The 27,869-nt window shown below is 33.6% G+C and overlaps 3 protein-coding genes across 6 annotated transcripts; 1 reads left to right on the top strand and 2 right to left on the bottom strand.

Annotated features, from left to right (window-relative positions):
- Positions 1-434: 434 nt before the first annotated feature.
- Positions 435-8,274, bottom strand: LOC110725181 (tubulin gamma-1 chain). Its single transcript, XM_021904662.1, has 11 exons — positions 7,979-8,274; positions 6,196-6,396; positions 5,528-5,639; positions 4,836-5,236; positions 4,647-4,700; positions 4,363-4,467; positions 2,117-2,191; positions 1,981-2,025; positions 1,605-1,733; positions 816-920; positions 435-739 (listed from the first exon to the last, which is right to left on the bottom strand). Exons 1-11 carry the CDS (start codon positions 8,105-8,107, stop codon positions 671-673), a joined length of 1,425 nt encoding a protein of 474 aa, XP_021760354.1. The 5' UTR covers positions 8,108-8,274; the 3' UTR covers positions 435-670.
- A 4,102-nt stretch (positions 8,275-12,376) lies between these two features.
- Positions 12,377-25,930, bottom strand: LOC110725180 (protein SUPPRESSOR OF PHYA-105 1-like). Of its 4 annotated transcripts, XM_021904660.1 has the most exons (11): positions 25,178-25,930; positions 23,682-24,044; positions 22,539-23,567; positions 20,881-21,038; positions 19,340-20,141; positions 19,100-19,246; positions 18,656-18,973; positions 18,511-18,570; positions 16,442-17,360; positions 16,261-16,340; positions 14,129-14,802 (listed from the first exon to the last, which is right to left on the bottom strand). In XM_021904660.1, the coding sequence occupies exons 2-9, from the start codon at positions 23,931-23,933 to the stop codon at positions 17,169-17,171; spliced, it is 2,958 nt and encodes a 985-aa protein (XP_021760352.1). In that variant the 5' UTR covers positions 23,934-24,044; positions 25,178-25,930; the 3' UTR covers positions 14,129-14,802; positions 16,261-16,340; positions 16,442-17,168. The 4 variants fall into 4 exon arrangements, with proteins under 4 accessions (XP_021760351.1, XP_021760352.1, XP_021760350.1 ...); XM_021904659.1 differs by lacking the exon at positions 14,129-14,802 and adding an exon at positions 12,377-12,668 and having other exon boundaries at positions 22,539-24,044; XM_021904658.1 differs by having other exon boundaries at positions 22,539-24,044.
- Positions 12,966-15,531, top strand: LOC110725065 (light-sensor Protein kinase-like). The gene is made up of 2 exons (XM_021904536.1): positions 12,966-14,874; positions 15,389-15,531. The coding sequence occupies exons 1-2, from the start codon at positions 12,966-12,968 to the stop codon at positions 15,529-15,531; spliced, it is 2,052 nt and encodes a 683-aa protein (XP_021760228.1).
- Positions 25,931-27,869: the final 1,939 nt, after the last annotated feature.

Here is a 27,869-nt window from a genome sequence, read left to right as displayed (position 1 = left end):
TTCATACTGCAAATACCCAACATAGCCTTACTTTTCCAAACTTACTTTTTATTTTATCTTTACATTATATGGACAATTTTGTATTTTTACGTTTCTCTCTCTTATTTTTTCCCACTACCAAATTTTGCCTCCAAAACCCCTATGATGCAATAAAAAAAAAACGGAGGAGCCATATGTGGCTATCTTGATGTTTATCAACAACTGTCATTCAGGACTTTCAGGTTCAAAGTGTGACTAGGTGGATTCTGGATGAGCTTCTCAAATGTCATGTTAGGCCGTTGTCACATTCTAAGTTTTTACCCAAATGGCCAATATAGATCCTGAGGCTCAAATGCTGTCATGTAGTCTCTATGGCCAACACAATTACCATATCAACTTTCAATTCTGTCAAATTGATGCAAGCTCTACGCTGGAGGTTTGACATTCACGAGTCATGTAAATGTCTCAATTTGGCTCAGCTAGCACTTGGGCTCGGCTTAAAATGGATACTATTAAGAAAAGTTTAGACCATGAGAGGCTACACACGTCAAAAGTGTACTATATTTCTATACATATATGATGGCAAAAACTGATAATTAGATTATGCACATCGAAGTCGGATAAAGCTGATCTAAACAGAAGATATCAACTGAAGATTACAATGGAACTATGAAAGTAAAGCCAGTCCGCCTCACACAGCCAAGTTTGGATCTACCATTCCAGCACCGCTGCCTTCCCCAGTCATAAGGTGGTCAGGATCCTGGAAAAACAAGTTTATCAATAAATTTATGATGGGCAACAGACAGGACAGACAGCTATTTCAAAATCTTCATTACCTCCATTCCCCATTTGATGTAATCTGGGGATTCACATGCCTTGTATTCATCCACCAAACTCTCAATTATGTCTCTTGATTCGTCAAATTCAGATAAATCATTGTCCTGTAGATATTACATCAAAAGTCAAACAAATCTTACTAATATGGTATGGTTAACTTGGAATCAGAATAGATGATTGCATACTTCTGGCTAACTTTGTTTTATATAAGTAGAAATTAGCTAAACAATGACTACCTCATACTGAGCAAAGAACAAGTGCACACAAAGCAATGCCTATAAATAAGGCTGCCAAAGATACGGGCATTTATTTATCAGAAAAAAAAAAAAAAAACCAAAAAAAAACGTGACAGCTCCATATCACATCAGATGCAAATCGGATACAGGAAGTGCACATAAAGGAAATTATGAATCTAGTAATGAAAGAGATATAGAAGTATAAGCCTATGCCCTAAAAGTGTCTGGATGATGGCCAGGATTTAGTTCAATCCTGACTCGTGATCCAGGAAGCTAATTCTGGTCATAAGCACAAAAGTATTGAAAATGAAAGGCAAAGAGGTTATTACAGCAAGCCTTATTGACAGACAACAATTATCAACTGAGTTCAATAAGATTCCAAATCAACCCAAGAAGGCAGAAGCACAGATTGTGAAAAATGATGAAAAAACAAGATACAAAAGCAAATGAAAAATATTGACAAACTGATAACCATGGAATGATGGAAATACTAAAGATGCAAGAAAAATTAAAGGTTTTATATCACATTAAAGACAAGCCACTGATACTTACAGCAAACATTGGAAATTTTCGATAGTTGTCCAGGAAAGCTTGCTTCTTCCTCAATTTCTCGTACTGACTTAAGCACTTGCTAAAGAGATGACGGATGCTAGTGTGGCTTGCCAACATGAGACCACTTACCTAGCAAGTACAATAAAAAGAGAGATTCTCTCTTAATCACTTACACAAGGAAATGTATTAAGCTTCTATAACACTTGCTCATATCTGGAGCAACAAAAGATGGTTTAAATCTAGAAAGACATAAAAATAAATCTCTTTTTCAGACAACCATAGATTCTTTTTTGACGAAAGACAGCCATAGATTCTTAAGATGGGAGGAAACAAACAAACAAAAAAAAAAAAGATTCAGTAAAAACTGAAAGTTTACCCTATGTGCTGTCTGGACATATGGTGATTTCCTGGACAGCGCAACCTGAAAGTGGAATATTTTGCAGGACAAGAAGACCAATTAGAATATTGCAAAGTGCCTTGATTATATATGTATTTTCCAGTAAAAAAATAACCTGAATGCTGGCAGGACCCCACTCAATGAAATTGACCAGCTTTCTTTCACGAATACGCTGCAAGCTTTCATGAACCTGATCAAGAAAAAAACAAACATCAGATTCTAATGTAATTCTAAAGATTACCTTACAGTTGGAAAATAGCAATATATACAGTTTGTTATTTGAGTTTGAACTATGCAGAAATAATATCTGTTTGCACGGAAAACATTTCTCCATCTGAGCACATGCCCCATAGAGATTTTTCGTTCATAGCCGCCTGTGTTATGAAACATGCTTTAAGAGAAGCCTAAAACCTTCAATTAGACTTTCTCAGAGAAAACGCCTCTTGCACCATGCAGCAAAACCTCTACTAAGTTCAATAATTAAATAGAAAACGATAGTCCCTAAGTCTCAACATATTTCAAAACCATTACATAACACCAATTCTTTCATCACAGCTACTAGTAATGGGTCTTGTCTGATCTATGTTCAAAATGACATTAATTAAAATGAACAGTTTTATGAACTTGGGGAAGCAGAATAGACTAAAAATGGGGGGTGTCCCCATTCATTTATCCTTAACTGGCACAAAAGGTTCCAGTGGTCCATTCTAAATAAGAACAACGGCATTAATAATACTATAGAACGGATGTATATGCTGCTAAACACTCCACCTAATCCTCAGCTAATGTTCAATTAGCCACATTTTGTTTAGTTTACAGTCTATTACGCCTACATCAATATAGCTAATAAACACACCTTCTTGTATGATGTAGTCTGGTTACAACAAGAATAAGTAATACATTTCTCAAATAACTTGAAGAGAACAAGTTCTTACTCTTATATGAAAAGTAACCACCTAATATAAACTAAGACAAAGTATTGAAGTAATAGCTTCTTGTATTACTCCCTCTGTTCTAAAATTTTATCCCCTATAAGTCAAAAAACTTAGTAAACTTGCTAAATTGCCCAAGTCCCATGATTAATAAATGAATACAACCTGATAAAACTTTTCAAACAACTATAAGAAGAACTTCATACACAATTGTTGGTCCATACACCCGGGTGTACCATGCGCATGGTACACCCGAATTAAAGCAGAAAGAACATAGTATATAGTTATAAAGAACATCATGAATTTGTAAAGGAACATATCACAGAAATATAAAGAACACAGTACTTTTTCCTGAGAACAGTTTATTTAAAAAAGGTAAAAGATAATTATTAATTGATTTTTACCAAAAAATTGATGTTAAATCATTTCAAAATATTCAGATATCAATAATTCTTCTATTTACAATTATTTTCACACAAATATAATTCAAAATTTTAATTATTAAATTTTAAAAATTAAAAATTCAAAATTTAATAACATATTATTCAATTAAAAAGAACATAATTTGTATTATTGATACCCAAAGAACATGACCAATTTATATACCTTAAAGAACATTTTTTGTAACGTAAATAACATATAGTTTAAACTCAAAGAACATATTGATCAAACTCCATAAACATATTTCATTCCAATTAAAAAGTGATAAAAGAACTTTTATCAAAATATAAGAAACATCATCTTCAACCTTAGAAATTAAATAGCACCAAAATAGAAAAGTAGCTAAAAAAAATTGAAAAATACCTTTTCTCTCAACGACGAATTTGTCAATTACATCTTTCAATTTAAAGATTCATCGAAACGATATAATCAACTTCGTAATAACACTAAATCACTTCAAAATTCAAATTTTACCATGGTTTCTCTTTTATATAAACTAAATTTCTCTCTCTTAACAAAAAATGAAATTTTGTTTATCAAAAGTAATATAAAATGTAATAATAAATCAATTCCATGAATCAAGGAATATAAATAACAAATCAATCCCTTAAATCAAGGAGAGAATCATTTTGATTTTGATTTTTTTGTTTTTTTGCTCGTGTACTTTGTAGTTGTACACAATGTTCATTCCACGTTTTTATAACTCTTGTATTTTGACCGGGTGTACCATGAGGTGTATGATAAAATTTTCACTTCATACATTGTTAATGGCACATTAAGAAGATCTGTTACATTACAAAGTAAACTCGTAATAAATAGTCACCACCATATGTTTGAATTAAGTGAGAGCCATAGTGACAAAGTGTGCATATCTGAATAAGCAGGCTTTACAAGTTCTCAGGCAACTGAAAAATAATGCATCAGGAAACCTCAAAGACTTATAATTACTCAGGAAAAATTACATTATCAGCAACCAAACTTTTATTACCTGGGTTGGGTCCACTTCCCCTTGAATGATGTTTAAGATTGATATATACTTTGCTTGACTAGCTTCTTTGGTTCGAGCATAAGAAGAAACCATAATATTCTTAGTCTGCAGAATAAAACACCGTAACAATTAAACCATTTACAATAAACTATATTTGTTGATTATAGAATATTTTATTTTCTTACAAAAAAAAAAAATATAATAATAAAAAAAAAAGAAAAAGAAAAAGAAGAGATAAACAACTTGTAATAGAATCATAATACAATAGTCAAAACAAAACATGCCTGAAGAAGCCTTCTCATGACATCTAGTACAGTAGTTTTTCGAATTAAATTTGCCTGAAACAAATTAGAAGCAAAGTTAGCCATAAATTGAACAGCCAGAGCTCTTAATCCTAGACATAAAATTATATTTGTGACATAAATTTCCAGGAAATAAAAACAAAGATCACATTCACATATACTTGACATTACCTGGCGTTCAACCGTAAGCGGAGTATATCCAGTCATAAGAAAATGGCATCTGGGTGTAGGAATCAAAGAAGCAAGAAGACCAACCAAATCATTGTTCATATACCCTGGATACCGCAATGTGGTAGTGCTGGCAGACATTACAGTAGATACCAGTGAATTGGTCTGAGCGAAAGTAGGATTTGATAGATGAAGTCGTTCCACTGCAATTCTGTTTAATGCAGTATTATCCAAAACAACAACACAGTCTGCATTGAGGGTCAGACGCTTAAGTGTCAATAAAGAGTTGTACGGCTGCACCACAACATCACTCGTTTCCATCTGATTAGGAAACACACTATAAGTCTGAACTAGTTTTTTGCTGTAGCGGTCATTCAGGGTTTCCAGCAGATACGAACCCATACCTGTAAAAAAAAAGGTGCAAATGAGTTTAGGTCACACAATGCCATGCACATCATAAATCTAATTCCAGCCACACTTCATGCAATTTTAAGGCACATCAATGCTCAATACTCCATTGCTTTAAACCTTAATGAGCTTATTCTATTCCCATTCACAAGTATATTTATTTAAGGCTTCAATGCCTTCAAAGGAACCCAGAAAAATATATACAACACCCCCACTTCTATATTAACGATCCAGCAGGCAGAAGAAAGCAACATATTCTACAGGTGCACAATTAGAATATTTCTGACCTGACCCTGTTCCTCCAGCAATCGAATGGCATAAAACAAAGCCTTCAAGACTATCACTTCCATCTGCTTCTCTATCGATCATGTCCATGATGTCCTCTTCAACATTCTTCCCCTGAATGTGCAAAAAGTCTACATCAAATGTAGCACCAATCCAATATCAACATACAGAAGACCAATACACTAACCCACATCATTCACATTACTTTGCACATCCCCTTGTTCAATTGAACTAAAAGCCATAATTATTTGCCTCTTGATCACTCAGACTGACCTTTAGTATGCCAACCAGCTAAGAACATTTATGTATAGTAATAGAGGCAATCATATATACCACCCTTCACTCGGAAAGATGATATGTAATGGTGTCAGTTTTGACAATTATGGATTCAAGCTTTGAATGAAACACTTTATGTGATTTACAATATCCCTGAATATGAGCAAGATGTCCTGTCCCCAACCCAACCCAACCCAATTGATCATTGAGGATGTCGGTTTTGTTTACTAAAGACAACAGTATATCCACAAAGCTTTCATACAAGAAGATAGGACAGGATATATTAAAAAGACCGGAGAAAAATTTAAGCCCAAAAAAATGGATAACCTTAAACAAGTAGCTTGAAATCAATAGTACAGAATGATTATAAATGAGATTTACATCAGAGATATACCTGGTGGTATCCACTGGCCCAGTTGTTTCCAGCACCTCCTCCATGATCTGCAACGAAAACATTTTCATGATTGTAGAGATTCCGGTATTCACTATTTTGTATACCATTAATTACTCTAGGCTCCAAATCAATAAGTAATGCTCGTGGTATGTAGTGCTGGTCATCAGCTTGGTAGAAAAACACATCTTTCCTGTCGCCTCCCTGCAGATAATCCATGCAAACAGCACACAATTTTCTTAAAAAACTATACACAAGACACAACAGACATTAAAAAAAAATAAAAACAAATAAATATATAATTAGTAAAACAAAACTGTATATTAATCAAAGTTGAATAAACTGCAGACCAACAACAATAATTAAAATGCATGCATTGATGAATGACAATTAAAATGGTTCAAACAGAAATGTAAAAACATAGACTATATAGTGATAGAGATAATAAGTTGCAGGGCCAAAACATACTGGGAAGAAGCAGGGGAGGTGTAACAAGCCAAATAGGGCAAAAGGGTGAAGTATTAGAGCAGTTCACTGCTTTACCATCATGACGTATACATACACCCCAAATACCCAATAAACTACTACACTCGGAAATTAACCTGCATACTCTTCCTTGATCAAAAGAGGCATCACAAAACACCTACAACCTATCCTAATAATCCTATACAGAGCACTTCTATGAGCCAAGAGTTGTGGCATATCACCGACATACTCAAATAATCACAGCATCCAATGATACCTTCATATTGTGCAACAAGTCCAAACAGAATATCATATAGTGAGGTTCTCTCCCAAAATCACTTGGCAGATGGGTGGAATAGAACATAAGCTCAATAAATTTACAAATTAAAGCACTTCACCACAATTTTCAAAGTAGGACTTAATCACTTACACAAGCCCGTCAAAAATAAAAGAATGATTAGTTTCTATACAAGGGTTGGCTCCTCGCAGTTCTCCCTTTAACACCAACAGTCATGATGAATAACTTACCGATTGGGGTGGGCACACACTAGGCATAAACATGAAAAAGGTTCAAAATTCAAAGGCCACCTAAATATTAATTGCCGGGAATACTGATTAAAATACACCAAGTCACTATCAATAATAATTAAAGTTCTCATTTCACTTCCAGTATCCATGGCTGTAAATGAACATAACCTTCAACACCTTATTTTGTTTCATTTTATGGTCAAATGACTCACATCCTGGCAATATTATGCGCTGCTCTAATCCACTCCTAATATGGGCAAATGGACCAAGAATAGGTCTACCATACACTATTACCCAAGAAATAGCAGCGCCTTTAGCTACACATAAATATTTGACACAAATGCTGAAAGCACACTCCAATTAAAAAAAAGGGTTCATGCATCCGACCCCGTCGTATTGGGATTAAGGCTTTGGTGGTTGTTAATTGATAAACATGATAAGCACCAACATAAGCCTGTCAAGTTCCCAATTACAATACCCCATTCTTAAATTATATCTTTAAAAATGCAATTCCCATAAACCCTAACTTTAACAGCTAAATATAGAAATATCCATTAACTAAACACAAACATTTTCTAGTAAATCAAATCAAAAATGATATTCAATTGTCTAAATTCAACAACAAAAGAAGAGATCAAAGGCAGAAAAAATCAACAAAACCCAATAATTTCCTCTCATCTCATGAAAATTACAAACATATAAAATCAATTTCTCATTTCAATCAACAAAAACCCTAAAAATAAAAGAAAATGGGGAAAAATATAAAAATCAAATTAAAAAAAAGGGGGAAAACCTGAGTAGCGAAATCTTCGAGAATGCCATCTTTACTGATACCGTGTTCAAGACAAAGCTGTTTCCAGAACTCCATGCCAATTTGATTTCCACATTGTCCGACTTGAAGAGTGATGATTTCTCGAGGCATTTTTGGCCGGAAAATATCTAGGGTTTTTTGGGGGGTTTGGTTTAGTGTCTCACTCTCACTTTACTCTCTCTCTCTGGCGCGGAAGAGCTTTTGAAAAGAGAGGGAAACCAAAGAAAATAATGATGAGAGTGATGGGGGTGAGTGAACATAAACAACAGGGAGTAATCATTGCCAATTTTGTGACTAATCAGCGTTACTGTTACTCAAGCTTGGTTTATTTTTATTGCTAAACATCGTCTGTGATTTACTTAAAATCGTACTCCCTCCGTTTTATGATGTTAGTCTCATATATTATTTGGGGCGTTTAAAAAAATCTACCCATATTAAATATGTTATATATTTAAGTTAATTTTTTTGGAATTAATTGGATGTGGATTAATGACATGATTCTAAGTAACGAAATTTCTATCTTGAATTATGCATTATGACTTATGCTTTCCAAAAAAAAAATTAAAAAACTTAAATAAGGTAAACTAATTATGAATTATTTTGTACTTTAATGTTAGATTTCAAATATTTTTCTTTTCTGATTTTATGTGATTGATTCCACATAGAACTAACATTATGAAACGGAGGGAGTATATACTAAAGGTAAAGTTGAAAAATGTGTGAGCGAAATACTCCACAATACTCTGTAGTTTAATCTCGTTCAATGTTGAGTTAGTTAAATAATGTATGTCGACGATAATTGATTTATTTGGCTTACTAAAGGTAAAAGTTGGAAAATGTGTGAGCGAAATACTCCATAATACTCTGTAGTTTAATCTCGTTCAATGTTGAGTTAGTTATATAATGTATGTCGACGATAATTGACTTATTTGGCCAGGTTAATCGGTGTTAATTGGTTTTATTTCTCGTTTTAGTTACCTCGGAATGTTATAGTGTACTTGTAATTATTTATTAATAAAATGTATTAGTGAATGATTGTTTTATAGTTTACCTAAGAAAAATTTTATACTAGTAGTTAATTTTCCCTTAAAGAGGTAAGGACGATTTTTACTTTGAACATAGTAAACTCTACACCATTGTCAGCTTATTTGTAACAACTTTTTTTTTTTTTTTTTTTTTTTTTAAGGTAAGAAAAATGGGAGATTATGTTTAGCTTACTTATAACATAGACGATGAATGAATTATGTATTATTAACAACAATTTTTCATATGTCTTTTTTTGGCGTACCAATCACATTAGGGTTGCTCTAACTTAATTTGCATTAAGCCAAAAGGCCCAAAAGCTTATACGTGCTCATAATTAATAATTTAATACTCCATGTATCACATTTAAATGACATATTGATTTTGCTACTAATTTAATTTATTGTACATTTAACTTATCTATTAACTAATACTAGAACAAAACATGACACATGTCAATTTCTTATTAAAAAATTTCCCGCCTAAACTATTTTTGACATCATCCTTTTTTTCCTCTTTTTTTTTTCCTCCTATATTTCAAAACTAATAAATAAATACATTAATTAATGAGATTATGATTACACTTTTTTTTTAAGATAAAATTGACAATTATTTAAACATATAATAACTACTTAATCTGTGCAACGCATGGGATTAAACTAATATGCACCTAAAAAAGGCACATATATATCACGAGATCCATCCACAATACAGTTGCATAGCGGCCTAGGCATGGCAATATGCCATGTTTACAAGTCCAAAAGTTAAGCTAAGGTGCGTGTTTCCGATCAATAACGGCTGGTAAGAAACATATAATAGCTAGCAGCTAGCACACATTATTTAAATAGTAATTGCAAATTCATTTACCATTCTCTCTAGATTTGGAAAATTGCTAGTAACATAACCAACATCGACTCAAACGTGGTACAAGGATGAAATTTTACTCTACTGCTGAGTAAATCATCAAACCAGATTTCAAATGACTCAAGGAGAACATGAAAGATACACAAACATGAACACGAACACAAACACGGACACTAATTATTAGGGACGGAATCTACCACAGGAAAGCACCCATGGCAAACTTTCTCTTGTGAGCTAAATCACCCGAAACAGGCAGTCCATACTGAGTAAGCAAGCAATCAAGCCTCCATTCAGGCATGGTTTCGTAGTTGGCTCGACTATACTTGGGGTAATGGACTGGCATTTGAAAGAAATGCACCTGCCATTGCTGCCCTCCTTGCTGCCCATTTACACTATTACTATGTTGTTGCCTAGTTGCTACTTGCTCCATATTGTATATATTTTCTTTCTCCTTTACTAGCCTTACACTAGATCTCTCTTCTAGTATAATTTACATGCATGAAATATGATCTAGTTTATATAGCCAATTTGTGTATGTTTTTTGTGGACATTATGTTATCTTGCCCTACAATTGATATCTTGTGGAGATACCAAGGCTCGTGATTTTTGGTGTCCATCTGTCCAACTAAATTGAGTGATACACCCCTTGGGGAAGAAATTTATATTTCCTACCTAACTTTTGAGAGGTTAGTAAACTTTGTTGCATAGAAAGATTTTTATTTTCGCGTTAGGAATATCACGGATATTACTTTAATGTTGTTATTAGGTAAAGTAAAAGTATAAAAACATATAATTAATAACACGAATGACTTATGGAGTTGAGACAACCTTAACAATTGTATTAAAATAAACTAAACTATGGATCAAGATCAAATAAAATAATAAATTAAGTCTATGGATGTTCAATAATTATTAGTTAGCATTGTTTAGAAAGTTTGTGGTGCTAAGATGATCTAAACATTGTATTGGTGGTTGAGTAATAGTAGATGTTTAATCTGTCGCTTGGAACTTGCTATGGTCAGATTGGTCACCAAGTCAACTAGTGCTATACCTATTATATACTTCATTTTTTTTTATTGGTGATTTAGGAAAATAAATATACAAATGGAAATTCTTTTACTAGTTTATTATTTCTTTCATTTCATAATATATGCCGATGAGAGTGATTGACTATAAATCTTGATTGATGAGACTCAATTTGAGTATTATAAACTATTTGTAATTTCTTTTTATTTTTAACCTTTCATGATGAGATTTCAAGATTTACTTTTACATTTTAGAGACTCAAATTAAAAATTTATTATATAGCTATATATTATAAAACTAACTCAAATGTTCCATTATCTCCCCTATTTATTTATACATATATAAAATAACGTGTCATTTCTTCTATAACGAGTGGTATTTCAATTTTTTCTTTATAAATGGAGCATACTGTATTATACTTCATAATTTAAATCTTTTTACACTGTTTATTGTTAGTGAATCACGTAGAATTGTCGTGCTCACCCTCCATTAAGTAATAGGTCTCATCTTTTGGAGTTGCTCAACCCAATGAGATCATAATCTACTTACATATTGAACACTTAAATAATTCAATTCCTGTTAAAAAATAAAGGGGCAAAGGCTTGGAGAATTGGAGTTGCTCAACCCAAGGCGATCAACATCAATATGTATGAATATGACAGACCACCAATCAATTTTGAGTACAATTTTTTCTTCTTAAAATAATACAGCCCGACATCTAAATCGCAAAATCAGCATATATTGAAAATTACGGGCCACAAAACTTGGTTTGGGGCCTTGATGTTTCTTCTTTTAGTTATAACCACCAGTTCACCGCTAACCTTTCCACATCACTTCCATCATTGCAAAATCTGACTTTTAGCCTATCTTCAATTCGAATGACCCGATCGAATTTGGATCTGATTTTATAAGTCAATTAAACTCTAACCATATTTGTACACGAATTCTGAGCGAAGAAATTATTAAAAGAGTTTTCATATTCAAATATTTCATATTAATGCGTACTTTTTATTAATGGAGTATGAAATTTTCATACAATTTTTTTTTTCATTTGCAAAATTAAAGAATTCTAACGTTAAGCAAATGCAAACAAATAGATGTGGTCAGATTATTTTTGAAATCAATAATTATTTGTTTAAATAAGTTAAATTGAACCTATCCTTAATTTGTGTGTTAAGGGGTGAGTACCAATATTAATAAGCATACATTTACAAAGGTCTTTAACAATGCTAGATTGAATAACTAACATGAGAGCAATAACTTCGATTCAAATCACAAAATTTTAAAAAAAAACAATTAATATTGTATATATATTTACGAATACATGTTTTTAACGTATATGGATTGCATATTTGGTATTCTACAATTTGAGCTTGAAATGAATTATCGAAGGTCTTCGACCCTACTAATGCTAACTTTAACATCGTCCTCCTAGAATTTGTTATCATAAAAAATGAACAAATATGGTTCATAAAAACGCAAGTTAGAAAGGTATATATAGAAACTATTTTCTATCCATGTCTTTGGCTGAAATTCAGCAATGAAAGCAGCAACAAGGTTGAGGGCAGTTGGTGCATTGCTAAAATTAGAATCAGAGGAAAGATCCAAAATTTGGAAGAAAGAAATTATACAGATAGCTTCAATTTTGTATCTGCATGAAACCCAGGTAGCTTTAACTGACAAATTCTGGTTTATAATCTTCCTGTTATATATTCTGGGAAAGACAGTTGCAACTCTTCCAAGGCCAATTCATCTTTACCTGTTTCAGTAGAAAGTTGGTAAGAGATACAGGAAGCTTGTATACATGTATATTCAGCAGTTTGGCTGATTTTTTAAAATTTCATTCAATTCATTCGAAGCCAGTTTGACAGACACGATATCATCACAAACATCTGTCAAATTATAGTAATAAGATACAAGGGTATATCATCTTTTCAATACCTAGGAACGTCTAACTATAAATAACTCTATTCAAGTTCCAACATCACAGACCCAATTCATGCTAACACAAAATTCATACATATTATCAGCCTGTTGAAATCATAAAAATCTAGGAATGGAGCAATTCCGGCAGGTTGGTGAAGTTCTAGGGAGTCTGAAGGCGTTGATGGTATTCCAACATCACATTCAAATCAATAAAAGGCAATGCTGTTTTCTCCTTGATGCTTTTACCATGGCATATGAGACAATTGCAGATGAAATGAGAAGCAACTTAAGATTTGAAGAGAAGCATAAAAAATGGAAAGTCCTTGAACAACCCTTCAAGGAGCTCTACAAGATACTGCGAGAAGCTGAGGCATACGTTAGAAACTGCTTCGATAGCAAGAATTGGTGGGCCAAAGCCATAACATTATACCAAAATCGAGACTGTATAGAATTCCATATTCATAACCTTCTTTGCTGCATTCCGATTGTTATTGAAGCAATAGAAACAGCCGGAGAATTATCCAGCTGGGATGATGATCAGATCAATAAAAGGAGACTCGTGTGGTCAAGGAAATATCAAAATGAATGGAATGACCTAAAGCTTTTTCGATGGAAATTAGGGAAACAATATGTGGTTACTGAAGAAATCTGCAATCAGATTGATGAAGTTTGGAAGGAAGATCGATGGATTTTACTAGATAAAATCCAGCAAAAAAGAATACCTGAAAGTCCTGGATCAACAAAGTACGGTCAACAGCTCATGAATCTTCTCTTGAAGAATCTGGATGAGGCAGGGTCCTTGAATGGAAAGCTCTTACCATGCTCACTCTTGCTGAATTCAAAAGACTACCAAGTGAGAAAGAGGCTGGGAAATGGAGGCGAATACAAAGAAATCTTTTGGTTGGGTGAAACCTTTGTTCTTCGACAGATCAAAGGAGACATAGAGCCTTTAATTCCGGAATTATCTCAACTATTATCGCTTTCCCACCCAAATATACTACAGTTTCTTTGTGGTTTCATGGATGATGAAAAGAAAGAGTGTTTCTTGGTCACAGAGCAAATGAGCAGGAATCTTAGTATCCATGTCAAGGAATTTTATGGCCCGAGGAAGCGCATTCCACTAGCTCTTCCTGTTGCACTAGACATAATGCTTCAGATAGCAAGAGGCATGGAGTATCTTCACTCAAAAAAAATATATCATGGAGATTTAAAACCTTCAAACATTCTTGCTGAAGTCAGAAATATTTCTTCAGAGGGATTTATCCATGTAAAAGTTACAAGATTTGGTCTATCATCAGTGACAAGGCACTCTCAGAATAAATCAAACCCAAGTGAGGAACTATCATTCATCTGGCATGCCCCAGAAGTCTTAACAGAACAAGAAGAGTCAAAAGGTGCAACTGATGATGCAAAGTACACAAAGAAGTCTGATGTGTATAGCTTTGGTATGATCTGTTTTGAACTTCTCACGGGAAAAGTCCCATTTGAAGACTCCCATCTTCAAGGAGAAAAGATGAGTCGAAACATTAGGGTTGGGGAAAGGCCACTCTTTCCACACCACTGCCCTAAATATATGACAAATTTTATTAAGAGATGTTGGCATACAGACCCAGATCAACGGCCAACTTTCTCATCCATTTGCAGGATACTTCGTTATATCAAAAGATTCCTCATGATGAACTCAGACTACAGCCACCCAGATACCCCTGTTCCTTATATTGATTACTATGATATTGAGTCAGGGTTTCTAAAGAAATTTTCTTCTTGGATGAGCAATGAGCCATATCCTGTTTCAGAAATCCCATTTCAGATGTTTGCATTTCGAGTCATGGAGAGGGAAAAATGTATATCTAATATCAAAGATGCCTCAGAATCTGGCAGTGAAGCAGCTTCTATGTCTGGAGATGATCATGTGACAACTGCAGATGATCCTCTTCTATCTATCACGGAAAGGAAGAATCCAATCCCTGATGATAATACAAAAAGGAGGCTTTCATTAAATAGTAGATTACCAGATTCAAAAGCAAATAAATTTCCAGGTATGCTTACACCTAGCACCATATGTCAATAATTTCTCCCAAACATATATTCACCGGACCATACTCTTACCCAGAAAGAAAGAAAGGAGAAAAAGGGGGGGGGGGGGGGGGGGGGGGGGTGGAGAAAATGAAGCAAAGATAGAAGGAAACGAAACTAAAACTCGAGTTACAAGAGAGCTCAACACTCTTATTTAACATAAATCAGCTTAAACCGTTGCGTTATCTAAGGATTTATTATTAAATATGACCATGAAATTTGACAACATGAAAGGAAGAATTGATGCTTATAGATTACATCACATATAAACGTAGTGTTAAAATTTAAAAATAAAATCCTTTGAAGTAATATAAAAAAAAAGTGAGAGTCCAACCATTGGAATGGTGATTTATTAATGGACAAAAGCTAATGATGGAATTTCATCAATATAAAAACTTTGGAGTTTACTCGAGTCAAAAATCAAAGGTTTCTGCGGCAGCACATAAAGAAAATCATTTATTTTGTTTGGTATCGCAGGAACACAAAAAGGACAATCTCTAAGACCACCTCAACTTTTACGCTGTTCACGTAGTATGCAGTTTACACCTGATAACCACATGCTTCTAGCAAATTCCCAGATCCGGAGGAAGTCTGGCCATGCATCAGATTCTGAGCTATAATAAGCTATTAGGCCGCCAAAAATCTTATGACAAACAAGAGAACACAGCCAAATCTGTGTGTTGCCAAAGCTTATATTAATTTAGTTTCTATTTATTAAAAATATATATCTTTTTATATATATTTTGGTTTCATTTTTGTTTTAGCTCTCAAAATACATTTACACACACTGTAAATAGAAAAGGTAGTACATAGGTAACACTGTAGCTCTATATGTAGGAACAAGCACAGATTAGGTAGGAAAAGAAAAAAGTAGTTCAAAATAGCTTCACTAGTTCTTTTAGATTTTAATTAAAAAATATTTAATGTTTGATTTCTGAATTATAATTAAAAATCACACAAATTACTTCTTGCATAAGGTATCTGAAACAACAGAATATGCTTTCTTTTGCCCAAAAAATAGCCGCTACTAGGGAAGAGTAGTAAAAAGCAAAATAAGCTTGCAATCTGCTCAACAGTCAAGGCATTGGCAACCTTCTAGGACATTCTTTTACTGTGTAATCATATAGAGTATTTCAATATCTCATAACATAATGTCCATGTAAATAAAGACAGGGCAGAAATAATATTCGACCATAAGATGGACATTACACATTTCCCATACATTAAGATAATGTTGATTGCAGACAGATAGATTTGATAAAAAGTATTTATGGCTATATTAAGAAAATAATTTGAAAAGGTAGGAAAAGAAAACCCAATCTTTAAATGAATAATCAGAAAATAAATACCTGCTAGAGTCATATATAGTTCAAATTTGTGAAATTCCCAGCAGAGCTTCAATACAGCATCTTATAACCTTCCCAGAAACCTGCCGATTCAAAAATAAATAAATAAACATTCAAAATGAATAGATATAGAAAAACAAGAAAAAAGTCTCTTGTAGGAAACAGAACATATCAACACACATACCTAAGGTACAGCTTGTGGGTGCTTGCAAATAGCAAAACAGGCAGCTGATTTTACTGGAGCATCTTAAATCCTTTTCAAAGTAGCTGCTTGGTGGATATGCAATAGAACATGTAAGTTAAGCTCTATGTTGTGTTTACTATGTCAACTTCCAGAGAGGTCTTTTCTATCTTATGATCCTCAGGCAGAGACAGTAAATAATAGAGAGAGGATCAAAACTTGAAGAACACGGCACTCCCTAACAAGCAGTGTTCTGGAAGGATATATCAAAATACATGACAAGAGACCTTTCATATTATTGGATATTGAAAAGAGAAGCTTTCAACATCAAATAGCTACTCAATTTTCCAGTTATATAACTGAGATGAAAGGATCCCAACTCAGCCACGTACAGGAAGCCTTCAGCAAGAGCACTACTTTATCTCCTTTGAGCCACTAGTTTACTTGTCATGGATAGCAGTTCATCTTATGGAAAACCTTCCAGCCTGATAGCATCCAAACCCAAAGGAAGTCAACTTTTCTCCCCCATCTCCTCGCTAATCTTTACTGACTCCTTGCTATAATTATGACCTTAACTGAATCTCTTGCATTGGTTGTCTAATGCAACTCAAGCTTCTTTTGAATTGTTAGCTGCTATTTATTCAGAAATTATGCCACCACTGACAAGCAAACATATTCCCAATATGGACTCATTCACTCACTGATGAAGAAGCATTCGGCATTTTATCAATTATACCAGTTGCAATAACCTTATGCTTCCGCTTGAATTAGCCGCAAGGACAGTGTTTGATTTGCTTCTCCAACAGACACTTGATACAAAAAGTCCATCATCCTCCCTAACCTCATGCTGAGACAAAGGATTGATGGAACTAAGTTTGTAAGAGGTGATTGGCATTGGCAAGGATTTGTAGTAAGTGAAAACCTGCAAGGGAAAGAAATATTGAGTCATTATGCTAAAGTAGAACAACAATGGATACATGACGCAAGAAGGTCCAAGAGAAATCCATCATTTAGATGCTTCAAAGTTTTCCAAATGAAAGTAGAAACATTAAAAATCTAGGGAGAGACCAATTCAAGCAAAAAAAAAAAAATAAAAAAAAAAATCACTCTCAACACATAAAGATACTGACTCGAGATATGAAAAGTCCAACTACTAAGATTTAATGTATTTGTTATTGAAAATTCCAGAATAAGACATGAATATATGATGGGACTATCAAAGTTGAAGCTATCCCGAATCTCATTCAAAGTTGACATTGCTAAATCAACTCTATGCAGAAAGGGCATATATAAAAGCCATCCTTTTTCATATGAACAGTCAACCATGTCTTACCATACAGGCATACACCTGTCTTACCCTAAAAGTACTCTGATTCATATCTAAGCAATCAACTCCAAGCTCAGGAAGTTTCATTATGTTTTGTATTCATCCATTGTGCCCATAAAGCAACGCTGAACTGCTCATGGACTGACTTTGTCTATGAGCTTGTTCTAGAAGAGATTGTTCTATGTCAGAACCCAGAACCTAAATAATGATCAATGATACTAGCAGCTACTCTTTTTATGGGGAGTGGTCCGCAAAATTAGAAAAGTTGATCAGTCAATTTTCATTGACCACATTCATTAAAGAGCAATAGTAATTTCAACAATAAATCAAAGCCAAAATTGCAATTTCATCAATTAGGAAGTACGAAAATTTAGAGCAACGGATATAAAGATCACTGTTATAATGCGTATCAATAAAGATGATATAAAATGTATTTCCACCGTTCCAAATTAGATGACACGTTTCTTTTATCACGTTTGCCAATGCAAAAATTCAATCAAATATATCTTAAATTATACTATCGTAAAAATACTAAAAATTAAATTTTAATTAAGTACATATTGAAACGAATCTAACAAGATCCCACATGACTGTTTTTTTTTATTTTTATTATATATCTATATTTCACAAATGTTAGTCAAAGCAAAGTTATGAATAATGTCAAAAGTCAAAATGTGTCATCTAATTTGGAACGGAGGAAGTATATCAAAGATCAAACGGCACCAAGTACTTAAAACTAACATACCTCATTGCTTTCTGAACCACACGCTATGTATCCATCCGAAACAGCCAAGCCTACAAAATGCTGCAAAGACAGAAGAAATAAATAAGGAAACTAAGGAAGTGACTGAGGCAATCAGAAATGTACTGGGAAGAATATGTGCGGAAACCTTCTTATTAGTATGACCACTAAAGGTTAAATGACAAGCATCTGAGGACATGCCAGATAAACTTGTTTTGTTAAGATCCCAGAGCTTTAACGTATTGTCTGTTGAAGCAGAAACCAGTGTTCCGGAATCCATGAATTTGACATAGCTAACAGTCTTCTCATGACCAGATAATGTACACCAAGGGATTCTCATGTGCCGAAGATCATAGCCATAAATCTTGTGGTCAGCAGAACCAAACATCAATAGATGAGAAGAGTAAGGGGAGAATTGTACGCAGCAGACATTGGCAGGACTCCAGATGGTACAGGTTGATCTTTTCTGCAAAAAAGTAAGATTATCAACGTTAAAGACGGTCAAAATTAAACATTCCTAGCAAAGAGAAGCAACATATACTCTCAGATTCAGCAAACAATACATAAAAATAGGGGGAATAAGAAGTAATACTTCATTAGTACTCCAGAGTTTCACAGAGCAATCGTCACTTCCACTGGCATACATTGTTGGGTCAATTCGTGAGAAGTCAATTGACCAAGCCCTTTTCTGATGTTCAGTGTGCTGTGAATATGACACACCAGTGCTTGCATCCCACACCTGAATTTCATTTATGGAAATTGAACATCATGTGATGTTTATTAGCTTTTATAAGTATATATGCATAGTGAAGAAAAAACAAAGAGTAACTACCTGGACAACACCATCATAATCAGTTGAAGCCAAATAGTTCCGGATGTAGCTGTTCCATGAAATGCAGCTAAGCTTGGATTTATTTCCTATTTCAATCACAGGATAGTGGATATCAATAGTATCATTTGCAAGAGCAGAATACTCAAATATCTTGATTTTTTTGGATGCTCCAGCTACAGCAATGTATTCTTCATCACGATCAAAGCTCAGAGAGCATATAACATTAGCAGAGTTTAAAAGATCACCATTCCTTAGAGTTCCACGCAACTCAAATTTACTATAGCAAGTAAATTTGCAGAGTCCTTCAAAAAATACATCCAACCCACATGCAGATTCCTGATTTATATTTACCAAATCGTTCTGTTTTTGCATCTGAGACCAAGTTTCCCTCTTCTTCAACAAGTCTCTATCTTCTCTACCAGCACCAGCTTTTGAAGTAGTTTGGTTTCGCAGTAAAAAGTAAGCCTTCTCAAGCTGTGACATATCATCTCTTAATCTATCCTCATTACTACCCGACCTAGTAATAGACTTGATAAAATCTTGAAGATTGTAGTCTCTTTTAGCACAAAGTGGGGATGCTCTAGAAGAAGGCTTCCCCAATAACCCTTTTATATCAGTTTCTATGCATCTAATATCTTCAACTAATTTCATTGCATGGTCCTGCTTCTTCTCTTTTAGAGAAACTATAAAATCCAGCAGAAGCTCTGACTCAGCCATATTAACATCATCAGTAAACACTGCCAATTCATCACTAACATTCAACTCTTGGGATCCGCAAAAAAGGTCAGAGTGAAGTACCTCCCTGTTACAAAAGAAAAATTAGTCAAACAAATGGTACATATTACACCATAAGTCCATAGCATACAAGATGAACACAAAAGCATCAAGTTAGTCATCAACAACAAAAGAAAAATTAGTCAGACAATTGGTACATATTACACCATAAGTCCATAGCATACAAGATGAACACAAAAGCATCAAGTTAGTCACACACACACACACACACACACACACACACACACACACACACACACTCACACACACTAATTAGGATTGAACTTCTCAATTCCAAAAGAAGTACTATATGCAATTTTTAGGAAGCAATTACATGACTTGCATATCAGAACATATAGCTGAAAATGCCATCATACTCCTACTACTCCTTCCGTCCAATAATAATAGCCCAACAACATGATTTCGTGACAATCTTGTCAATCACAATTCACAAATGCAAAGGTGACTTTTTTGGTGGACAACTGTAAAGATAACTATAGAATGATAATCTTACACATGGTAAATCTAGTGATGTTTTCACATAATAACTATAAATTTTGAAAAATTAATGGTCAAAGTTGGTGAACTAGCCTATTACTTACAAATTACAGACAACATATATATGTAAATGTTCAACATAAGCTCAATGGCATAAAATGTTAACGTACTGCAATCCAGATTTCAACTTACATATACAAAATTTAAACAATTATCTTTAATACCAACCTTTGTTCAGAATAAAAACAAGGGGGTTAATAATGGGATACCTTATTGTTGGACGAGATGATGGATTAGGATGGATGAGCCAAAGACAAAATCCAGCTTCTTTTGGGTTTTCAGACAAAAAAAATGGTGGAAGAATCCGATGTTGCAAGTCAAACATTGCAGCACAATGAGAATCCAACGAATCAAATGAGCAAAGCAACTGTTGAGAGAGAAGAAATTCAATAAGATCACATAGCCAAAAAAAAAAACTGTAACTAATATGAAAACAATCTTCTCTCCTCTATCACAACAGCCAAGATCTTAAGACGCAGAAATTTACAGATATGCAATGACGTGTTTCAGGTGGAGATGTTCTGCTGTTATTTATACATTATTATTTTGGGGAACTAAAGGGGCATTTCATGAGGCAAGGGAAGGTGAAGTTGAGTGAAGTTCAGTACCACTTTCACAAAGTTACTCTAGTTTGATTAATTGAGGCATGAAGCTCCATAAAACATTATTTTATAATGATACCCCTGCCCCAAAATACTTTCCCTATTCCCCTAGGACAATCAAACCCATATGGGTATGACATAGTTCTTTTTTTTTTTTTTTTTTTTTTTTTTTTTTCTTGGGCCAAGGGGAAAAGGGGGATGAAACCAATCTCTAAGCTTCCATATATCAGATTAGCATCATATAGGGTATTTAACGCGGTAAAAGTAGTGTAGGTCATCAATTCTTGGTGATGAATCACAGGCTTCAACTACAAGACATCTGAGGGAATATGGTGAGCTGCATGGTGATTAAACATTGAATGAAAGGTAAAAAAAACATTGCTATTTGACTAGATCAGTTTAAGAGTCCAAATTAAGTATATAACAACAATGAATCATTCAGAAAAGCATAAAGCCTTAGAATATGGGGGTGATTCATAATTAATTTATTCACGGCCTGTTTGGTAGCAGGTAATAAACGGTGGTAATGGGAATGAATTTTAAGTGTTAATCCCATGGTAATGCAATTTCATCATAGGAAAAAGTGTTTTCTTCATGTTTTCATTACCATCCATTACCACTTGGGAAAAGGTATTAGGCGGGAATGAAAATTTCTAAAGAAGAATGGTCAATTCAGGGTGAGCTAGCATTACCATGGTAATAAATCTTAATTTCTTTTACAAATTTACATACAAATTCATTCCCATTATCATCATTTATGGCCACTTACCAAACCGGTCATCAGAGTTATTAGCAATACCAATATCACTAAACCATTAGAATGTCACTATACCATTAGATCATAAGCAACAGTCGCCATAGCTTCATTCTAAGGATGAGACAGTAGGCTCTTAATTAGAAAAGAGTCATACATAGACAAAATGTTATACAACGTGTGATTTGACTAATGTAACTATAATAGAGGAGGGCAAGACATGGCTATAATGCACTTGAATTTGTAAATCATACAACATACTTCGTATATGACTAGTTACTGCAAGAAATAAAAGAAAATAGTAGAAGAGGACCTAGAGTGATTAAAACAGTTGAAAGAAAAGGACCAAGTGATTATCCACACTTGGTAAGGCTAAACAAAACATATCCATCTTTTTACCCATTTAATTTAGTACGGAATAGAGGTTTTTAAAAGGAAAAGAAAAAACACACACAAAAAATTGCTCTTTGAAATGCAAATGAGTGACGTAATAATTTCTGTGTTTCCTCACCTCAAAAAGCAGCACTCCAAGATTATAAATATTTGAAGAAACTTTACAATCTTTCTCATCAAACTCTTCAGGACAAGTATACCACTTCTCCTCCAGCTGGAGGTTTGTCAGAGGAGACTTCTCCAACCCAGTAACCCCATGGCTCATCATGCTCAAAGTCTTGTTGTTGGGATAATAAGAAACAGATGAGCTACCTATATCATATTTGGTTTCTCGAACTGTAGCAGTCTTAACCCCAGTTACTAAGGAGGCTGAAAATGCATGATTATGGACTTTCAGGACTTTCTGTTGCTTCAGATCAGAGGCACAGAAAGCACTGATATCTTCTTCTGGGAGCCTTTTCTTGCAACCAGCAAAGGATTTAGGAACATGCAAGTCCATCTGGGTTGATGAGCCAATGTAATTTAGCTCATTTGATGGAGTTATAACAAGATATGATGGCCGCAATTGTTGTAGGACACCACCTTGAGAGTGTGCTGAATTTACAAGCTCAGCAATTTGCTTGAAAAAATTAAGGCTTTCAGCTTTGTTCTTCACACGATGACCACGCTTAAGCCATTCTCTCAGGTCAACTCCATCATGGTTTACAATCCCACTGCTGCAACGTAGCAAGGGCTGCATTTGGTCTTCAGAAGTCATGCCTGATGTAGCTAACCTCCTTCCATAACTCTCAAAATTGCCATCAAGCCCATCATTGTCCAGATTGATTTCATCTCCTAGCCGCCCATCAATGACCCCTTTACCCTTAGCAGTTTTCTTCCCAAAAAAATGTGAGAAACTAGATGTGGATAAAATTCTCAACCTAGCATCCTGAGGAAGCAATGCACTTTCGGTATTGAGATTCTTCCCATGCAATACATCCGAGCACACTCTTCCTGTCTCATCAACGTGTTTGATCTTCAGATGCCTCATATTCCACGCATCAATATCACCTTTCCTGGAGTTCTCTTTGATGCTAACCATAAGCTTATCCTTAGCTCTTGAAAGTGAATCTCTTCGAGGTATTGTATTCCTAGGGCCAGCTACCATCTGAGACAAGTGTGGCCAGTGACCCTTCTTCAAATCCGCATCTTTACTACTAGAAAAATTGGATATATCTAAGACATGGTCCTTGTTATTTTCGAATTTTAAATTATTACCTACATGGCCTGTTTGTGCAGGTGACTGGGGGCCAGCATTGGCAGCATAAGACAACTCCAACCCTGAAATTCTCATTCCAAATTGCTCTGAATCATTGCTTCCTATTGTGTCTGTACAATCATGTTCTGTAGTCCCCTGCAACTGACTTCTCACCGAATCGTAAATGACTGGCGAAGCCAACTTAGGGCAGTCCTCCTGCTTCAATGGAGAATCTGAACTATCCATCTCGATCTCTTCTAGATCATTAGCAACCATTGCCTCCACAGAGGACTTTACAGTGCCAGTAGAGCTAAGTCACTCATCACGATACACACCTCAATGTTACAATACTTATACCACAACAGATCAGCCTCATCAGAGCATTCTCTGAAAAAACAAATAGATTATAATCAACAGAAGATTTTGTAATATATAAAAGTTTTAAAGCTCCAGAAGTCATTATCAGCTAACCAATTCAGAAAAACAAAGAAGCCAAGAGACTAGCAGAGGTGTGTTATACAGCGCGAAATTAAGTCAATATGGTCTTTTATAGATAGATACACATGGAATAAGAAAAACATTGAAAGCCTAAGCCGTGTAATACAGTTAACGCTACATTCTAACTGAACAAAAATAAAATTTGAGATAATAAAAAGAAGAGAATAACATCAAGCTCAAGCACCAATTGATGTCCCATGATCAACCTGGTAAAATATCTTTGAAATCTGGATCCCATTCCTTTCTTTTCTCCTAAAAAGAAAGAAACGACAAGTCCTTAGTCCTTGGTCCTAAGATAGCATTGATTCCTTCCTAATTTTTTAAATAAAAAGTTGAAAACTACTCTCAGGAGGAACTATGTTGCCATTACTTGTGCAATTCATCAAATTCTTCATTGGGAAAGCATCGATTAACCTCATACAACCTATCTTACAAGGGTATAACCTCTATCAAGAAAAGCACAGCTTGGTTCGCGTAAAAGCAACCTCACAAGGGCATTAGCCAGCTCTCTCACTCCACCAAAACCATGATTACAACCATCACAATCCATGACATATACAAGGCAGTTGTTTTCATTAAACTCTCCTTCAAAAAATCACATATTGTCCACTCTTCAAAGTTCACAAGTAGCAAGTAAAGGAAACTTCAGTAAAATGTTTCATTCAGACAATCACAATCAAACCTCAAAAGTTGGCCAAAACTGGCTACCCCAGAGCTGATTAGAACAGATATTATCATTTAGCAATCATATACAAGTACAACTTTAAGAGCCATAATAATACACCAAAAAAATTTTAAAAAAATATAGCAATAATGCTTCTCCCAACAGCTCCAATTCAAACAAAGCCAACCCTAAATTGAACTCACAATCAAATGCAGTAGCAATACATTATCAACTACTTCATCCAACTCCAAAATCACAATAACCCAAATCAAAATATTGAAAAACAAGAAAACCCCAGATAAGAAAATATATCAAATTCCATAAATTCAGTAAAAAGTAGAGAAAGAAGAAATCATACCAGAGGAAAGAGGTAAGTGGGAAATTTAGAAGAACAAAAACAATCTTTAGCTTGTGATCTTCAAAATGGTTAAAAATTAGGGGGGAAATGGGTTTCTGAAATTATATTTTACTCCAAAAAATCAATTAATAATGAAAAAAAAAAAATCCAATCTTTATTCAATCAAAATTGTGAATACTCTCAATAGTATTGTTGCCAAACTAGGGAAGAAAAGGGTAGTTATAAGTTTTCGAGGGGCGGCAATACGTATCCAGATTCGCTTGCCAACGCCGAATTTCCTAGACCACAAAAAAAATAATAAAATTGGGTAGAAAAATAAAATGCTAAAAAAAAAAAGAAAAGGAAAAATGAAAGTAGAAATGGTAGTGAAAGTAGAAATGGTAGCGAAAGTAGAAGTGTCTTAAATCCATTAATGGATGACACATACATAATCTGATGTCTCAAACAAAACAGGTTGAAGTGTCATCTCGCCAATATACTAGGACCCCCGCAATCAAGGGTAGCCATTGATGTCGTATCAGACTCTTTTTCAATTATTGGATTTTTTTTTTTTTTTTTGGGTAGATTTTTTCTCTTACTTTTTTAAATAGAATTTTCCTCTTTTATTATTATGAAGAATTATGAGTTAACTCGACTTAAAACATAGGTTTACATTAATAGATTGTCTAAATCAAGAATTACTATTTAAAATTTCCAGTTTTATTCGTTTGGATATTATTTTTTTTGCTTTATTAACTTGAATGATTTGGATAAAGTTTAAAACATAAGTTACTTTTGGACACTTCAAAAATTGATAATTTACAACTTTGAACATAATTAATCAAATAAAAAACTACTCTAAGTTTGTCATAGTTAAAAGACGAGCAGTCAAAACACCTTATAATCATGGTGATTATCCTAGAAAATTATATTTCTCATAAAATGGAGGAATTAAATTATTATTCCCATTGGAAGTAAAAATTTCTACATCCAACCAAACAATTTTTGATAATTCTAAGGAATTACAATTTCATGTACATTGCGATTTCATAGGAGTTTCTACTTCCTACATCCAACTAAACAAGCACTAGGCTTTGTTTAGTTCACCTGATTTAAGCTGATCTGATCTGAACTTATATTTTCTGATCTGATCTAATCTGAATTTATTTTTTCTGATCTGATCTGATCTGAACTTATATTTTCTGATCTGATCTGAACTTATATTTTCTGATCTGATCTGATTTGAACTTATTTTAATTATTTCAATATTCTACTTTTAATGTTAATCAATATTGATGTTTAATTATTATTGTTATGATTATTATTATTATTATTATTATTATTATTATTATTATTATTATTATTATGGTTATTATTATTATTATTATTATTATTATTAGTAGTAGTAGTAGTAGTAGTAGTAGTAGTAGTAGTATAGACCTACAAATTTTTTAAAGAAACCTATAAGTATTAAAATTATTAGATAGTATAAGGTAATAGAATTGGAATATTTGATAATTTTACTATTTACAATATCCCACTTCATAAATGAGTTATTTTTATAAGAAAGTATTAAAATGGGGATCCTAAAAAAACTAAATTACAGATTAAATTTATCATAGCTTTTTTCTATATAGAAAAAAGAGAGTTGACTTGTTTTCAAATACCTTAATTCTTAAATAATAATATGGATTTATGATGTATCGGATTTGATTTTATCGTTTGTTTGAACTAGCAACATTTTCTATGTTATTTTGTACTAATTTTAATAAAGTAATGCGTAGCTATTATTATTGAAAACCTTATACGTATACTCCCTTCGATTTTAAATACCTTCTCCATTTCTACATGTGGGGAGTTTTAGGAAAAATTGGTAAACGTAATAATATATGGAGCTTGTGGGGTAAGTGGAAGAATAAAAAATTGTATAAAGCAAAAGTATTTGACAGAATAAGAGGAAAGAGAATATGAAATTTAAAATTTTTTATTTATGGGAAACGTTAGGCTTGTTACCAAAAATATAAAATTAAAAAAAAATGAAAATATACATAATATGTTGTACCAAGATATTAATTTTTTTGTATAAGAAACGTTAGGCTTGTTTATAATTGCTTTTTTTTTTGTAGGAAAAAAAGTAATATTTTGTAAGAAGATATTCAAATATTTTTGTTAAAACCACTTGATCAAGTATTATTGTTTTGATCTGAAGAGGGTGTTTATAGGAAAAAGCAAAGTATTATGTTTTCCACCTCAAGGCATACTTGAACTTTTTAATTATATTCACTCTTCACTTCGAACAACGATCGAGAGATGTTTTGGACAATTAAAATCTCGATGGAAAATATTGACAATGATGCCAAATATGGACACTAAACATCAATTGGCAATTATGGTTGCTACATTCACACTTCACAATTTTATTCGATTACATGAATTGGATATACCCATTGATAGTGGTATAGAAATCGAACCAAGAGCAGATTATGATTTGTTTAATGAGAATCGTAAAGCAGTAATGAACGAAGTACAACTTAATATAGCGAAGGAAATTTGGAACTTCTTGTGATGAAAATTATATTTGTAAACGTTTATGATTTGGAGCTTATAATGAAATTTTAATTATTATCGTTTATTGTTTGTGCTATTTAATAATAATAATAGTAGTAGTAGTAGTAGTAGTAGTAGTAGTAGTAGTAGTAGTAGTAGTAGTAGT

Source organism: Chenopodium quinoa, unplaced genomic scaffold (genome assembly GCF_001683475.1).
Source record: "Chenopodium quinoa cultivar QQ74 unplaced genomic scaffold, ASM168347v1, whole genome shotgun sequence".
NCBI classification, from domain to species: Eukaryota; Viridiplantae; Streptophyta; class Magnoliopsida; order Caryophyllales; family Amaranthaceae; genus Chenopodium; species Chenopodium quinoa.
The sequence above is the reverse complement of the archived record's forward strand: the minus strand, read 5'-3'. Positions and strand labels throughout refer to the sequence as shown.

Excerpts from the sequence above, each read along its gene's own strand:
- LOC110725181 (XM_021904662.1), bottom strand. The coding sequence starts at position 8,107 with ATGCCTCGAGAAATCATCACTCTTCAAGTCGGACAATGTGGAAATCAA. Across the intron at positions 5,640-6,195 it reads GGGCCAGTGGATACCACCAG|GGGAAGAATGTTGAAGAGGA; the intron begins GTATATCTCTGA and ends TTGCACATTCAG. Across the intron at positions 921-1,604 it reads GAAAATTTCCAATGTTTGCT|GACAATGATTTATCTGAATT; the intron begins GTAAGTATCAGT and ends TAATATCTACAG.
- LOC110725065 (XM_021904536.1), top strand. The coding sequence starts at position 12,966 with ATGGAGCAATTCCGGCAGGTTGGTGAAGTTCTAGGGAGTCTGAAGGCG. Across the intron at positions 14,875-15,388 it reads AAAAGCAAATAAATTTCCAG|GAACACAAAAAGGACAATCT; the intron begins GTATGCTTACAC and ends TTGGTATCGCAG.
- LOC110725180 (XM_021904659.1), bottom strand. The coding sequence starts at position 23,933 with ATGGTTGCTAATGATCTAGAAGAGATCGAGATGGATAGTTCAGATTCT. Across the intron at positions 20,142-20,880 it reads TCATCTCGTCCAACAATAAG|GGAGGTACTTCACTCTGACC; the intron begins GTATCCCATTAT and ends CTTTTGTAACAG. Across the intron at positions 18,974-19,099 it reads AACTCTGGAGTACTAATGAA|AAAAGATCAACCTGTACCAT; the intron begins GTATTACTTCTT and ends ACTTTTTTGCAG.